Genomic DNA, 17,302 nt, shown 5'->3' with positions numbered 1-17,302 from the left:
CTGGTTAACAAATTTCTAGTAGTAAACAAACAGTAGAGGAGCGTGAATCTCTTACTTAGAAATTATTTGGATAATAAATAAGGAAGGAATGAGAGACCGAGGCTATAATAACTCTTTTGCAAACCATCATGAGTTAACGAAATTAACCATTGAACAGCAATGGCAATTAACAACACAATAAAACAAAAAACTAATGTCAGGTTCTTCCTCTTGATGGAAGAACACAATACAGTACCATCAAACAAGTAAAAGTGGCAAAGAAACCAAGCCTGAATATAAGCTAACCTCCATAGCCAATTACCAATTTAGAGGCAATACAGATAATAAAAACACATATTAAACAACGGCTTGGACATTGAAGATGAACTTCGTGAGCACATTGAAAAACTGGAATGACGACAGGCCACTGATGATGCCTCACTATTGATTGTCAACCGATACTGGAGTCAGTTTGATGAAAACATCCGTTTCATCCTTAAATGTTACGATCTGGAGCAGGGCTTGGGAGACCTACTCACAGAACGAAAAGCCCTTGTTGTGCCTGAACCAGAACCAGACTCTGATAGCAATCAGGAACGTAAAGATGACCGAGAGAGAGGGGAAGGGCAAGAGCCAGCTTTCTCTTTCCTTGCTACTTTGGCCAGCAGTTCCAGTGAAGAGATGGAGTCTCACCTGCAGGAACGTGTGGAGTCTTCCCGCCGAGCCGTGTCCCAGATTGTGACTGTCTATGATAAATTGCAAGAAAAAGTGGAGCTCCTTATCCCGGAAGCTAAACAGTGGAGATAATCTGATAGTGGAGGAAGCAGTGCAGGAGCTGAACTCTTTCCTCGCACAGGAGAATATGAGGCTACAGGAATTGACAGATCTTCTTCAGGAAAAGCATCGCACCATGTCTCAGGAGTTCTCCAAGTTGCAGAGTAAAGTGGAGACAGCTGAATCAGGAGTGTCTGTCCTGGAGTCCATGACTGATGACCTGCAATGGGATATTGACAAAATTTGAAAGAGGGAACAGCGACTCAACCGACACTTAGCAGAAGTCCTAGAATGGGTAAATTCCAAAGGTTATAAGGTGTATGGAGTGGGGAGCAGTCCGTATGGCGGCACAATCACTATCAATGCTCGGAAGTTTGAGGAAATGAATGCAGAGCTTGAAGAGAACAAAAAGTTAGCTCAGAACCGTCTCTGTGAGCTGGAGAAACTTCGGCAAGACTTTGAGGAGGTCACTACACAAAATGAAAAGCTGAAGGTGGAATTGCGGAGTGCAGTGGAGCAAGTCGTTAAGGAAACTCCAGAATATCGTTGCATGCAGTCACAGTTCTCCGTCCTGTATAATGAGAGCCTACAGTTGAAAGCACACTTGGATGAGGCTCGGACCCTGCTTTATGGCACCAGGGGAACCCACCAGCACCAGGTTGAGCTCATTGAGCGAGATGAGGTTAGTCTTCATAAGAAGCTGAGGACTGAAGTAATTCAGCTAGAAGATACATTGGCCCAGGTCCGCAAGGAGTATGAAATGCTGAGGATAGAATTTGAGCAGACCCTTGCTGCCAATGAACAAGCAGGCCCTATAAACCGGGAGATGCGCCACCTCATCAGTAGCCTCCAGAATCACAATCACCAGCTGAAAGGGGAGGTCCTGAGATATAAGCGGAAATTGAGAGAAGCACAGTCTGACCTGAACAAGACACGTCTGTGTAGTGGTAGTGCCCTCCTCCAGCCCCAGTCTAGTACTGAGGACCCTAAGGATGAGCCTGCAGAGCTAAAACCAGATTCTGAGGACTTATCCTCCCAGTCCTCAGCTTCAAAGGCATCTCAGGAGGATGCCAATGAAATCAAATCTAAACGGGATGAAGAAGAGCGAGAACGTGAAAGGAGGGAGAAGGAGAGGGAACGAGAAAGAGAACGGGAGAAGGAGAAGGAGAGAGAACGAGAGAAACAGAAGCTAAAAGAGTCAGAAAAAGAGAGAGATTCTGCTAAGGATAAAGAGAAAGGCAAACATGATGATGGAAGGAAAAAGGAAGCAGAAATTATCAAACAGTTGAAGATTGAACTCAAGAAGGCACAAGAGAGCCAAAAGGAGATGAAACTATTGCTGGATATGTACCGCTCTGCCCCAAAGGAACAGAGAGACAAAGTTCAGCTGATGGCAGCTGAGAAGAAGTCTAAGGCAGAGTTGGAAGATCTAAGGCAAAGACTCAAGGATCTGGAAGATAAAGAGAAGAAAGAGAACAAGAAAATGGCTGATGAGGATGCCTTGAGGAAGATCCGGGCAGTGGAGGAGCAGATAGAATACCTACAGAAGAAGCTAGCCATGGCCAAGCAGGAAGAAGAAGCACTCCTCTCTGAGATGGATGTCACAGGCCAGGCCTTTGAAGACATGCAGGAGCAAAATATCCGTTTGATGCAGCAATTGCGGGAGAAGGATGATGCAAATTTCAAGCTCATGTCACAGCGTATCAAGTCCAATCAGATCCATAAATTGCTTAAAGAAGAGAAGGAGGAGCTGGCAGACCAGGTTTTGACTCTGAAGACTCAGGTTGATGCCCAGCTACAGGTAGTAAGGAAACTGGAGGAGAAGGAGCATCTGTTACAGAGCAACATTGGCACAGGAGAGAAAGAGCTGGGTCTTAGGACCCAAGCCTTAGAGATGAATAAGCGCAAGGCAATGGAGGCAGCCCAGCTTGCAGATGATCTCAAAGCACAACTGGAGTTGGCTCAGAAGAAGCTACATGATTTTCAGGATGAGATCGTGGAGAACAGTGTTACCAAAGAAAAGGACATGTTCAATTTCAAACGAGCCCAGGAGGACATCCCTAGACTTCGCAGGAAGCTGGAGACCACAAAGAAACCAGACAATGTACCCAAGTGTGATGAGATTCTGATGGAAGAGATTAAGGATTACAAGGCATGCTTGACCTGTCCGTGCTATAACATGCGTAAAAAGGATGCTGTTCTTACTAAGTGTTTTCATGTCTTCTGCTTTGAGTGTGTGAAGACACGCTGTGACACCCACCAGCGCAAATGTCCCAAGTGTAATGCTGCTTTTGGTGCCAATGATTTTCATCGCATCTACATTGGTTGATCTAAGTCAAGAGAAGAAGAGGAGCTGGCTAGTCAGGAACTTATTCATTAACCACCAAACCTCTACCTCTTCTCTCCTTGACTGTCACCGGTAGGACAGTTTATCAGTCAACTACCTTTCCTCCACAGACTTTACTTCCAGACTCCCCTCTTCAATAGCTGGATGACTTTAGCAGAAAGGACTGGTAAATACAAGCCTTGGGTTTCAGAATGAATTAGAAATAAACAACTCATATTGTCTTCCCTCCCAGCTTTGTTTATTTCCTGCTTTTAGACTTTTCAATGTTTTCTTTTTCCAGCCCACTGTATAAACTTGGATTGTCCATTCCTCCTAAAGAAATCAAGTTGGTATTTTTGATATGGAGAAGGGAACAAAAGTGGAAACATGGCTACTTTTGGGGAGTGATGTTTTAAAAAATAAGTTGTCTATGGGCACAAAGTTTTCTTCATTTGTGTAGCAAACTTTTTGTGAATGTGGATTACAAAATGGTATAATTGTGCTACTCTCCCCTGGGTGGTTTGCAGCCCTAATGAAATTATGTCTAGGATGATTCAGTCCATTTCCCATTTACTAGCAGAGTAACTTGTTAAGATCAGCTGACTTTCTTGTTAAAGTTATTTAAGTTTTGAATGCTCTACTACTTCAAGTCTGTAAATTTCTTGAGGCTAGAATAATTTTAAATAAGATGACCCTTTGTCTTGTGATGAAATAAAGATTGAAGAGGGTGAGTCAGGACTGAGCTGGTGAAGAAATCTTCTGGGAATTTGATACAGCAAGAACTTGGTGAGCTATGAATTACTCTCAGTCTCCTTTTTACAGGGGTGGTTGTGATCCCTCTTTTCCAGAAAATTCCGTGGAATGTTTCTGTAGGACTTTTTTCTCCACAAGCTTGAATTAAAGCAGGATTCAGTTTGAAAAAAAAACAAAAAACAAACAAACAAACAAACAAAAAAAAAAACAAAAAACAATGGCTTGGGGAGCAATCAGCAAAATGCACACAATGGGAAGCTGTACCACACAATATACATTTCAAGAAAGAATCTATAGAATAAAAGAGAACAAAAGCATATTTCTAGAGGTAAAACTAAATTATAATTTTGGATGATAAAAATATAAAATAGAACAAAGAAGTGATGATCATGAAAGTCAGGATGTATTTTCATTTGGGGGAGGAAAGAGTTTACTGCTGAGCTGGGGCAAATGATGGGGCTTCTGGTTTGCTTCACAAACGTCTATCCCTGGTGGTTAATGGGTGTTCACTTTTTATTCAAGGACACAAATTTTAGACCGTTTCTTTTTCCTTCTGGAGTCCTACATTTTATTTTAGGACACAAAGGTTAAAGTAAAAATAATTGATAGAGTATGGTTACTGTTTTGCACAAAGCCCCCTCCCCATCTTCCCTCTGAGCACCCAGAACAACCAGCAGACCCAGGACCCCCAGCAGGGGTGACCTCACTTCTAGGTGTGCACGCAGCTCACGTCAGCAGAGGCAATATGCAGGTCTACTCCTTGACTCTTGGAAAAACCTGATAGGACACAGCTGAGGGGAAGCCTTCCCCGCTGTCTGCAGGCTCTTGGCCATCAGTGTAGAGGGAGAGGGTGCTCACCTCTCCCACAGGCGCCTTCATGGCCAGAGCCTCCTCTCTGCATGGGGAGTTCATGGCCCTTCCCCTGAACACGGTGACAGGGATCTCGCCAAAGGTGGAGATGACACCATTCCTCCCCCCACCACCTTTTGCTATAGAGCAACTGGAGTACGTTCCACCCACACACAGGACAGGGAGCTGACAACCAAGGAGGGGAGGAGCAATACTCCAGCTTTCTCTACTTGTAATAAGTTCTCCCCATTGACATAATCTTGTTCATAGTCTCAAAATTACTTAAACTGCTACTATATCTTTAGTGGCATATTTATCTATCATAATGTTATTTTATTCTTAATTACCATTCCCTGTTTTATTTCTCCGTCCAAAATAAAACAGCTGCTTTCGGTTGGCTGGGCCCTCAGCAGTGGCAGCTGCCAGGTCAGCCTTGGTGAGTGGTGGCGACTCAGTTGCTGTGCCCATGCAGTTTCCATCGCAGCCCCCACGGCCACTTTGTGCAGGGACTCCATGAGCAAGCCCTGTGCGCTTCTTTTGCTTTACAGGAAACTTGACTCAGGCTGGTGTCCAGCGAAGAAATCCCAGGTGCAGGGAAAGGAGAGGAGGGTCTCAGGGCTGTGAGTGACCTGCAAAAGGAAGCGCATGGACCACCAGGTGGCGCTGCTGCGCTGCCCTTCTCCCAGGAGGTGAATGCTCAGGACCAGCTTTGAGGTGGAGAGAGAGATGTCATTTCTCATTCTCCAGGTTCAGAGTAAAAACCTTCCGGCCAATCTTGGCCACGCGTTCTGGTGTAGCGAGCGGGCTCGGAGGTGCTCACCGCTGCTGTCATGGTTTGTTTGCTAAACTGCATCGTCGCTATGTCCCAGAACATAGGCATTAGCAAGAACGGGGAGCTGCCCTGGCCGCCGCTCAGGAATCAATTTAGGTATTTGTTTGGACGAACGGAGGCAAGATGGTGCACTTCCGGGTTCTTCTTCACCACCAACTCTTCCCGCGCGCGCGAAAATGCAGCCGGCGCCCAGGGAGGGTGCAGACCAACTGGGCATGGGCCAGGTGACGTCAATCTGAAGAGACCAAGATTTACCTGGTCGCACCTGCGGAACGCCCCTGACACGCCCATGCCCCACCTATTGCCCTCCCACTCCTAGAAAAGCCGCTCTCCGCCATTGAGCCACGCGGCCCTCTTACAGCCCCAGTCCTGTCGGGATGTCGGGACTGTGGGAAGTCCGTCGGAGAGCCCCACGGGGGGACTCTGCCGGCCTCCTTCGCCGGAGGCCGACAGACTTCTCCCGCACACCTTAGGTTACCAAAATAAATGTGCAGTTTTGCTGTTACACTTGCCTACCCGCTGGTTCTTTTGCGCCCGCTCGGCTGGTCTTAGAAAAACAAGACAGTATTTCCAGAGAATGACACAAACTCTTCAGGAGAAGGTAAACAGAATCTGGTGTTATGTGTAGGAAGATCTGGTTCTTCATTCCTGAGAAGAATCGATCTTTAAAGGATAGAATTAATTTAGTTCTCAGCAGAGAACTCAAGGAACCTCCACAAAGAGCTCATTCTCTTGCCAGAAGTCTGGATGATATCTTAAAACTTACTGAACAACCAGAATTAGCAAATAAAGTAGAGATGATTTGGTTAGTTGGTGGCAGTTCTGTTTATAAGGAAGCCATGAATCACCCAGGCCATCTTCAACTATTTGTGACAAGGATCATGCGGGACTTTGAAAGTGACACAGTTTTTCCAGAAATTTATTTGGAAAAATATAAACTTCTGCCAGAATACCCAGGTGTTCTCTCTGATGTCCAGGAGGAGAAAGAAATTAAGTTCAAATTTGAAGTATATGAGAAGAATGATTAATATGAAGGTGTTTTCTGGTTTATTTTAAGCTGTTTCCCCTCCCTCTGGAAAAAAAATTATGCATTTTTAAATTAGAAGAAAAAGACTTTTGTTGACTTTGGATCTATGAATAATTATTTCTAAGCAACATGTTTTTATCCCACACTAGTCTTGAATATATCAGATACCATTTATGAAACATTCTTGCTATAACGAAGTGCCTCTCCAAGACCCCAACTGAGTCCCCGCACCTGCTACAGTGAGCTGCCATTCCACACCCATCGCATGTGGCACTCTGGCCAGTCCTTGACATTGTCAGGCTTTTCAAATGTCCGTAGTATTTATTAAAGATGAAGATGCACATACCCTCCAGCTGAGCAGTTTCACTAGTGGGAAATACTGAAATCTTCCTACGTGTATATCTAGAGGTTTGTAGGCAAATGTTGCAGCCCTGTAGTAACAGTGAAAAATGGAAAGCAACCTGGAAGTCCAGTGATGGGAAAATGAATATATTTCGGTCTTTTGGGGAACCCAAAGCAGGTTCCAAGACTGAAATTTCAGCGAAAGCAGTTTATTTGCTAGCTCTTACCAGAAATCATCAATTGAGGTATGGAGAAATGAAACTGAGAAGTTAAGAAAAGCAGTTTAAAGTCAGTGAGCAGGTTCTCATTGGTAACAAGCTCCACACTGCTGAGATACAGGGAAACAGAGGGGAGAAAGCTGGAGTATTGATCCTCCACTCCTTGGTTGTCAGCTCCCTGTCCTGTGTGTGGGTGGAACGTACTCCAGCTGCTCTATAGCAAGTCACAGGTGTTTGCAGTAAGAAGCTTCTGGCATGCATGGGAACAGTGAATGGCAAACACTTAAAGCAATTCCATGTTTAAATATATAACCTCTTCATATATATATATATATTTTTTTTTTTGGCAGAGTTTCACTCTTGTTACCCAGACAAAGTGCAATGGCGCGACCTCAGCTCACTGCAACCTCCAACTTCCCGGGTTCAAGCGATTCTCCTGCCTCAGGCTCCCAAGTAGCTGGGACTACAGGCACGCACCACGACACCCGGCTAATTTTGTGGTTTTGGTGGAGATGAAGTTTCATTATGTTAGTCATGCTGGTCTCGAACTCCTGACCTCAAGTGATATGCCCGCCTCGGCCTCCCAAAGTGCTGGGATTACAGGCGTGAGCCACCGCACCTGGCAGATCTTTATTCTTTTTATGTAATAAAAAGTATAAAGCCACACATGGTTTATTTGAAATATTTTATGATTTAAAAAAATACAGAAGCAGGAAAACCAATTCTAAGTTCAAGTGAGGGATCGTGGTAGTTTGAACCAGAAGGTTGCATGTAGTAAGACACTGTGATTTAAGATATATTTTAAGGTTGGAAGTAGCAGGATATTCTGATGGAGTTTGACTTTGGTTTTGGGCCCACTGAGTTTGAGGTGCCTTTGAGAAATGAAGGAAGAAGAGAGAGAATACAAGAAAAACTGGCCAGGCACAGTGGCTCACGCCTGTAACACAGTGGCTCAGCATGTTGGGAGGCAGAGACAAGCAGATCCCTTGAGACCAGCTTGGGCAACATGGTGAAGCCCCATCTCTCCAAAAAATACAAAAATTGGCTGGGCACTGTGGCGCCCACCTGTAGTCCCATCTGCTCAGGGGCTGAGGCGGATGAACTGAGCCCGCGCGGTCACGGCTGCAGTGAGTTGTGATTGCGCCACTGCACTGCAGCCTGGGTGACAGAAGAGACCCTGCCTCGAAAAAGAAGCTGAAAACAATGGAAGCATGCCTTCAGAATTCTAGAAAGAAAGTGATTTTCAACGGATACATCTAAATTCAGCCAAATAATCAAGGGTGAAGGTAAAATAATACATTCTTAGGCAAGCAAAGACTCAGGGGTTACCTCCATGGACCCTTTCTTGGGAAGCTATTGGAGAAAATACTCCAGGAAAATGAAGGAGGAGACAAACCAGAGAATGACACGGATCCAGGAAATAGGATCCAACACAGGAAATATTCCAGCTATGCAGCTGGCTTAAAAAAAAAAAAAAAAAAAACAGTAAAAATATTAATAGGTTAGCTGGGTGGAATGGCTCATGTCTGCAGTCCCAGCTACTCAGGAGGCTAAAAGCAAGAGGTTGGCTTGAGTCCAACATTTCCAGACCAGGCTGGCCACCATAGTGAGGTCCCTTCTCTTAAAGATAATAATAGGTTATTGCCAGATTTGGGGCATTTGGAAAGAAGTTCATTGAAGATAAAGCAAAAGTGAAAAAACCAAGGGGGAAGGGCAGTTAGGCAATCATTAATTCTAGGGCAGAAGGAAGTACCGGATAGGAAGTAAGAGCATATTGCGCTGTTTTTCTCAACAATGAGCAATATGTACATAGTCATAATGATGCAGTGACTGCTTAGCCCCTAACTCTGGTAACTACCTTGGGACAATACAGGAGGAAAAGTAAAGATAGTGATGGTGTAAGAGCTAATCCTCATCTGTCATTCAAGAAATCACTATAAAATGTATAAAATAATCAAGAAATGACTAAGCAGTTATGTGAGGAGAAAGAAGACATTGCTAAAAGAGTTAAAAGTCATTGCTTTGAAAGATTCGGAAGGACAGGGCAGGGAACTGTCAGGATGTATTATAAACAGAAGAGGCTTTTAAAAATTACATATATTAATACATGCACCCACTTGAAAAACTGAAAAAATAATAATTTGGAAAAACCCATGAAGGCAGCTACCAGAAGGAAAAACTGAGAGAATGAAAAGTGCTTGTCTCTGGAGAGAACAACTGGCAGGACTGTTGCTTTCATTGTAAGACTTTTACAGCCATTTGATTTTACTTAACCATTTTCATCTATTTCTTTAATAAAACAACTCTATCATAATAAAAAGTTACATTCATTCATAGAAAACAAACAAACAAACAAAAATCCTTCGTGCCCAGCCCATCGCATTCTTGGAGGGTGTGAGGGATGAGGGCAGAGGGAAGGGCTGGGGAAGCAGGAGGTGAGGAAGAAGGGCAGGGGAAAGGACTCCAAAGCAGTGGAAGAGCCTAGCAGGGGGTTCTCTGCATTTGGTGTTTCTCTACTGGGCAGTGTGGTAGTTACACGACTATAAATAATTGCCAAAATTCACCAAAAAGCGCAGCTAAAACTGGTGAATTTTATTACATGTAAATGCCTGAATAAGCAAAAAAAAAAAAAAAAAAAAAAAAAAAAGGGGGGGGGGAGGAGCAAAAATAAAGACATTTTTAGATCATCAAAACCATAAAATTCATTTCCTAGGGCTCCTGTACTACATTTAATTTTAAAGGAAATTCTTCAGGGTGAAGGGAAATGATACTGTATGGTGACCCAGATACACAGAAGGAACAATTAACAACAGAAATGATGCACACACACGTCACATTCACACTCATTTTCTTAATTTCCTGAAGACATATGGCTGCTTGTCTAAAACAAAAAGTATTACACTGTATCATTGAGTTTATAATATAGATTGACATAATATATAAAATAGTAATAGCATAATGGTAGGTTAAATGAAACTACACTGTTACAAGTATCCTTTATTTTGCCGGATGTAGTTTAATAGAACCTGAACTTCACTGTGAGAAGTCAAGAAATTGGGTTTCCATTCTTACAACAATAAAAAACTAGTGTAAAGAAATATAGCTAAAAGCCACTAAGAGAATTAAAACCATAAACTAAAAACTGTTTATTTGACACATAAGAAAGTAGCAAAGGAGGAACAAAAACAAAAAGATATGAGACAAATTGAAAACATTTAGCAAAATTGTAGACCAAAATCCAACCATTGTAAGTGAAGAAATGACACGACCTTGCTCACATTAGGAGGACTGCTGAGCACTGTGGGGAGAACAGACATGGGCAGGAGGTGAGGGACAGTGTTGGTGCCACAATTCAGGAGTGACAGGGTAGCGGAGAATAAGGGGAAGGGGGGGGCGTGTGAGGGATGAGAGGGGCAGAGAGAAGGGCTGGAGAAGCAGGAGGTGAGGAAAAGGAGCAGAGGAAAGAATTCTAAAGCAGGGGAAGAGCCTAGCAGGGGGTTCTTTGCACTCGGTATTCAATACATTTTGTTGGACTTCCTAAAAACTAATTGGCTCCTTATGATTAAAAAAAAAAAAGAGTTACAAAAATGCCAGGTATCCAGATAAAATATGCACACTGCTTAGATGTGCAGAGTTCAGGAAAACAGGCAGTGCTTGAGCGTCGGTGAAGAGCATTGGGTCTGCATGGAGCACTCGCAACTTTGAGGTGATGACTACAGCCTCCTGGTTGCAAGAGACAGTAACAAACCCTGCTTCTTTGTTTTCAGGAGATGTTCTGGACTCACACAGGGAAACTCGGGCTAAGGAATGAAGGTAATTTTAAATGTAACAACCCAGAGTCACAGATCCATAGTCTGGTAAAGTAAAACTTAGGAGCTTTGTAATGCTGTTTTGACACAGGTCTGTTACAAATTGGAATTCTAATCATTCAGGGATTACCAACATTATGCTACCTACTGTATTAATAAACAAAAAGGAAACTTCGTCTCTATGAGAATCTCTATGTGGTGCCTTCAGACAAAACTTCACCAGGTTTAGAGAGAAAACCCCTGTCTCTACACCTCCATTCCCAGGGCGAGCGCACTCCGGCATGAAGTTCCCCGTGGTGAGTTTCCCTGTACAAAGGTCCAAGGGGAGCGGTATGGAGTGGGAGGCAGGGAGTCCAGTTCAGGGACGGGGATTCCAGGACGAATAGGGAAGGGGAAGGGGCTGGGCGCAGCCTGGGGGTCTCTCCCTGGTTTCCACAGACAGATCCTTGTCCAGGACTCAGGCAGACAGTGTGACAAAGAGGCTTGGTATAGAAGAGGGATCAGGACGAAGTCCCAGGTCCCGGGCGTGGCTCTCAGGGTCTCAGGCTCCGAGAGCCTTGTCTGCCTTGGGGAGGCGCAGAGTTGGGGATTCTCCACTCCCCTAGTTTCACTTCTTCTCCCAACCTGTGTCGGGTCCTTCCTCCAGGATACTCGTGACGCGTCCCAGTTACCACTCTCATTGGGTGTCGGATGTCTAGAGAAGCCAATCAGCGTCGCCGCGGTCCCAGTTCCCACCCGCCCACCCGGACTCAGAGTCTCCTCAGACGCCGAGAGTTCGGGTCATGACGCCCCGAACCCTCCTCCTGCTGCTCTCGGGGGCCCTGACCCTGACCGAGACCTGGGCCGGTGAGTGCGGGGTCGCGAGGGAAATGGCCTCTGCGGGGAAGATCGAGGGGACCGCAGGCGGGGGCGCAGGACCCGGGGAGCCGCGGGGGGAAGAGGGTCGGGCGGGTCTCAGCCTCTCCTCGCCCCCAGGCTCGCACTCCTTGAGGTATTTCCACACCGCCGTGTTCCGGCCCGGCCGCGGGGAGCCCCACTTCATCGCCGTGGGCTACGTGGACGACACGCAGTTCCTGCGGTTCGACAGCGACGCCGAGAGTCCGAGAGAGGAGCCGCGGGCGCCGTGGATGGAGCAGGAGGGGCCGGAGTATTGGGAAGAGCAGACACGGAACGCCGAGGCCCACGCACAGACTCACCGAGTGAGCCTGCGGAACCTGCGCGGCTACTACAACCAGAGCGAGGACGGTGAGTGGCCCCGGCCCGGGGCGCAGGTCATGACCCCTCCCCATCCCCCACGGACGGCCCGGGTGGCCCCGAGTCTCCGGGTCCGAGATCCGTCCCGAGACCGCGGGACCCGCCCAGACCCTCCACCAGAGAGAGCCCCAGGCGCCTTTACCCGGTTTCATTTTCAGTTTAGGCCAAAATCCCCGGGGATTGGTCGGGGCGGGGCGGTGCTCTGGGGACGGGCTGACCGCGGGGTCGGGGCCAGAGTCTCACACCCTCCAGAAGTTGTACGGCTGCGACCTGGGGCCCGACGGGCGCCTCCTCCGCGGGTATGACCAGTACGCCTACGACGGCAAGGATTACATCGTCCTGAACGAGGACCTGCGCTCCTGGACCGCCGCGGACACCGCGGCTCAGAACACCCAGCGGAAGTGGGAGGCGGCCCGTGCGGCGGAGCAGCTGAGAGCCTACCTGGAGGGGACGTGCGTGGAGTGGCTCCGCAGATACCTGGAGAACGGGAAGGAGACACTGCAGCGCGCGGGTACCAGGGGCAGTGGGCAGCCTTCCCCATCACCTCTAGATCGCCCCGATGGCCTCCCATGAGGAGGGGAGGAAAATGGCATCAGCACTAGAATGTCCCCTCCCTGGAATGGAGAAAGGCATGAGTTTCCCTGATTTCCTCTGAGGGCCCCCTCTGCTCTCTAGGACAATTAAGGGATGATGTCTCTGAGGACATAGAGGGGAAGACAGTCCCTGGAATACAGATCAGTGGTCTCCTTTGAACCCTGCAGCAGCCTTGGGCACGGTGAATTTTTCTGTCAGGCCTTGTTCTCTGCCTCACACTCAATGCGTTTGAAGGTCTGATTCCAGCTTTTCTGAGTCCCTCGGCCTCCACTCAGGTCAGGATCAGAAGTCCCTGTTCCTCCCTCAGAGACTAGAACTCTCCAAGGAATAGGAGATTATCCCAGATGCCTGTGTCCAGGCTGGTGTCTGGCTTCTGTGCTCCCTCCCCCACCCCAGCTGTCCTGTTCATTCTGAGGGTGGTCACATGCGTGCTGCTGGAGTGTCGCATGAGAGATGCAAAGCGCCTGAATTTTCTGACTCTTCCCATCAGACCCCCCAAAGACACACGTGACCCACCACCCCGTCTCTGACCATGAGGCCACCCTGAGGTGCTGGGCCCTGGGCTTCTACCCTGCGGAGATCACACTGACCTGGCAGCGGGATGGGGAGGACCAAACTCAGGACACCGAGCTTGTGGAGACCAGGCCATCAGGAGATGGAACCTACCAGAAGTGGGGAGCTGTGGTGGTGCCTTCTGGAGAAGAGCAGAGATACACGTGCCATGTGCAGCACGAGGGGCTGCCGGAGCCCCTCACCCTGAGATGGGGTAAGGAGGGGAATGAGGGGTCATGTCTCTTCTCAGGGAAAGCAGGAGCCCTTCTGGAGCCCTTTAGCAGGGTCAGGGCCCCTCACCTTCCCCTCCTTTCCCAGAGCCGTCTTCCCAGTCCACCATCCCCATCGTGGGCATCGTTGCTGGCCTGGCTGTCCTGGCAGTTGTGGTCACCGGAGCTGTGGTCGCTGCTGTGATGTGGAGGAGGAAGAGCTCAGGTAGGGAAGGGGTGAGGGGTGGGGTCTGGGTTTTCTTGTCCCTCTGGGGGTTTCAAGCACCAGGTAGAAGTGTTCCCTGCCTCATTCCAGGGAAGCAGCATCCACACAGGGGCTAACCCAGCCTGGGGCCCTGTGTGCCAGCACTTACTCTTTTGTGCAGCACATGTGACAATGAAGGACGCATGTATCACCTTGATGGTTGTGCTGTTGGGGTCCTGATTCCAGCATTCACGAGTCAGGGGAAGGTCCCTGCTAAGGACAGACCTTAGGAGGGCAGTTGGTCCAGGACACACAGCTGCTTTCCTCCTGTTTTCTGATCCTGCCCTGGGTCTGTAGTCATCATTCTGGAAATTTCTCACGGGTCCAAGACTAGGAGGTTCCTCTAAGATCTCATGACCCTGCTTCCTCCCAGCCTCCTCACAGGACATTTTCTTCCCACAGGTGGAAAAGGAGGGAGCTACTTTCAGGCTGCGTGTAAGTGGTGGGGGTGGGAGTGTGGAGGAGCTCACCCATCCCGTAATTCCTCCTGTCCTGTGTCTCCTGCGGGCTGTGACCAGCTCCTGTTTTTGTTCTACCCCAGCCAGCGACAGTGCCCAGGGCTCTGATGTGTCTCTCACGGCTTGAAAAGGTGAGATTCTTGGGGTCTAGAGTAGGCTGGAGCGGGGGGGCAGAGGGGAAGGGCCTGGGTAATGGAGATTCTTTGATTGGGACGTTTCAAGTGTGTGGTGGCTGTTGAGAGTGTCATCACTTACCATGACTGACTTGAATTTTTTCATGACTGTTGTTTTCTGTAGCCTGAGACAACTGTGTTGTGTGGGACTGAGATGCAGGATTTTTCACTCCACCTTTTTGTGACTTCAAGAGCCTCTGGCATTTCTTTCTGCAAAGGCGTCTGAATGTGTCTGCATCCCTGTTAGCATAATGTGAGGAGGTGGAGAGACAGCTCACGGCTGTGTCCACTGTGACCCCTGTTCCCACGCTGACCAGTGTTTCCTCCCCAGTCATCTTTCCTGTTCCAGAGAGGTGGGACTGGATGTCTCCATCTCAGTCTCAACTTTATGTGCACTGAGCTGCAACTTCTTACTTCCCTACTGAAAATAAGAATCTGAATATAAATTTGTTTTCTCAAATATCTGCTATGAGAGGTTGATGGATTAATTAAATAAGTAAACCCTAGAATTTGAGAGAGCAAATAAAGACCTAAGAACCTTCCAGAATCCGCATGTTCGCTGTGCTGAGTCTCTTGCGGGTGGGGGTGGAGAAGGCAGTGAGGAGCCCAGTGTGGACTGGGCCTGTGCCTAGTTGCTGTTCAGTTCTTCATGGGCTTTATGTGGTCAGTCCTCAGCTGGGTCACCTTCACTGCTCCGTTGTCCTTGTCCCTTCAGTGGAAACTTGTCCAGCGGGAGCTGTGACCACAGAGCCTCAGACATCACCGAGGGCGGCCCCTGCACACGGGGGCCTCTGTGTATTCTGAGACAAATTTTCAGAGCCATTCACCTCCTGCCCTGCTTCTAGAGCTTCTGTTCTGCTCTGCTCTCCTGCCCTCTCTCCCTGCCCTGGTTCTAGTGATCTTGGTGCTGAATCCAATCCCAACTCATGAATTTATGAAGCAGAGCCTAATTTAGACTTATGTTTGTCTGTGAAATTGGACCCATCATCAAGGACTGTTCTTTCCTGAAGAGAGAACCTGGTTGTGAGCTGCAGTGTGCTGTGGGGGGTGGGCACCAAGGGAGTGATTGTGGAAAAGAATGAGGGCAAGGACTGAACCCTGGACCTCCAGTTGTAAGGGATGTGATCAGACCACACCCAGAGCAGACTGCACAGTTCTGACCCCAAGTCTAGAGGACACTTAGACAAGGAACTTCCGTGTGTACAGGGATCACCCGGACGTGGTGCTGAGATCCAGGAAGTCTGGAGTCGAGCTACAGATTCTGTATTTATGACAAGGCTGGAGTTCATGTTACTGTTCTCCAGATTACACTTGGAGTATCAAGAACACCGGGATCCCACATGTCTGAGCATCAGTCTCACCTCTAGGGCTTGTTATATAAACGATTCCTTGGTCTTGTGTGTAATACTCTGAGACAGGGGTTCTGGGGAGTGGCCTGAGTATTTTCTAAGCTCCTGTCAGCAATCCTGTTTTTCAGCCAGATTGGGAACCACTGAGATCAGGGAGTGCCCAGGGTGGGTGGGTGGGGTGGGTTTTCAAACCTGTTTAAAAGAAGATTTTTCTCACAGAAAGAAAAGGGAGGATGTGTATCATCAGTTATGAGATGTGATATTCCCTGTTGTTCTCTCCACCATGGGGTAGACGCCAGGTAGACAATTCAGGATGTGGCTCTCACACAAGGAACACCTGTGAATGCCGCTCTCTGACACCTGCCCACAGACTCATTTCTCATTCACTTCTTGGAGCAAACTATGGAAAACAAATTTCTGTAATGTACACATGAAGTCGTATATCTGGTATTGGGGGCTAGTTTTATTGTAGGGAAGGCCACAGAAGCAGGCTGGAACCTACACATCCAGCAACAGAATCCACAGCCCACCCTGGATCAGGTCCCTCCTAGGAACAACTGCCCCTGCTGCTGAGCACAGATGCCACTGCTCACACCTCTGACACCCTGGTGCTGGACACTGGACCCTGAGGCCAGGAGAGATGTCACTGCTGCACCTGGTAATTGGACATCACTACTGCCATCAGCCATCTTTACTAAAATGTTTTCTGCACAGTCTCAGCCTCTCTGTCACCTCATTCTGGCTCAGAGGCTGGCAGTGATATAGGAGTTAAGAAGAAATTATTTAGACAGATAGTGAGAGTACAGAAGGCTTTTAATGAAAAGCAGGCTCCAAATTATTTTCTTTTCTAACAAGGTGCAGCCTGTAATATCAAGCTTCAGACATAGACAAGTAAGCTGGAAGCTTGCACGGGTGAATGCCGGCAGCTGTGCAAATAGGAATCGGACGCCTGAGGCTGGGCATGTTCACAATGGTGACTCCATCTTCCCTTCTCTTTGCCAGGCTCCTTCCTTACAGTAAGGAGCAGAGAACATAGCGCTGGCCAAGTGTAAAGCCCATTTGCATAATAGGATTAGGGTGGGGTGAACAGCCTTCCACTTGCACTATGTAAATATCACACCTGGTCCAACCAACCTGTGGGCCCTACATAAATCGGACACCATCTCCTCAAGCCTGCCTGTAAAATCCGATGCACTCCCATTCCAGGCCAGAATTCCCTTTTGGGTGCCCCTCTCTCTCACAAGAAGAGAGCTGTTCCCCTTTGTCTTTCTTTTGCCTAGTAAACGCTTTGCTCCTAAACTCACTCCTTATGTGTCAGTGTCCTTAATCTTCTTGGTGTGAGATGACAAACCCTTAGTATTTACCTAGGACAATGACACCTCTTCAGCAGGTGGTCATTGGACTGGTGGAGCTTAAGACGCATGTCCATGATCAACTGCAGGGGTGACTGGAGTGTTGTCCTCTTCCAAGGAGGGAGGTGGTGTCTGTCTCCTCTCAACATTTTGCATGTTGTAAACCAAAAATAAACATCAAAGCCAC

The 17,302-nt window shown here is 47.7% G+C and overlaps 1 protein-coding gene and 2 pseudogenes across 2 annotated transcripts; all 3 read left to right on the top strand.

Annotated features, from left to right (window-relative positions):
• The first annotated feature begins 413 nt into the window (after window positions 1–413).
• LOC111534686 lies at window positions 414–4,354 on the top strand (annotated as a pseudogene). The gene has a single exon (XR_002729166.3). The product of XR_002729166.3 is annotated as an E3 ubiquitin-protein ligase BRE1A pseudogene (transcript).
• A 1,157-nt stretch (window positions 4,355–5,511) lies between these two features.
• On the top strand, window positions 5,512–6,541 carry LOC113222590 (annotated as a pseudogene).
• A 5,054-nt stretch (window positions 6,542–11,595) lies between these two features.
• LOC111532737 (patr class I histocompatibility antigen, B-2 alpha chain) lies at window positions 11,596–14,961 on the top strand. The gene is given in 10 exon segments (XM_023199777.2): window positions 11,596–11,755; window positions 11,885–12,154; window positions 12,399–12,674; window positions 13,248–13,523; window positions 13,628–13,744; window positions 14,186–14,218; window positions 14,325–14,350; window positions 14,353–14,372; window positions 14,539–14,586; window positions 14,588–14,961. Coding segments are annotated over 10 exon segments (1,209 nt in total). The 5' UTR covers window positions 11,596–11,691; the 3' UTR covers window positions 14,667–14,961.
• The last annotated feature ends 2,341 nt before the right edge of the window (window positions 14,962–17,302 follow it).

The sequence above is a fragment of the Piliocolobus tephrosceles genome, unplaced genomic scaffold (assembly GCF_002776525.5).
Source record: "Piliocolobus tephrosceles isolate RC106 unplaced genomic scaffold, ASM277652v3 unscaffolded_32119, whole genome shotgun sequence".
Classification (NCBI taxonomy): Eukaryota; Metazoa; Chordata; class Mammalia; order Primates; family Cercopithecidae; genus Piliocolobus; species Piliocolobus tephrosceles.
This window is presented reverse-complemented; position numbering and strand designations above follow the sequence as displayed.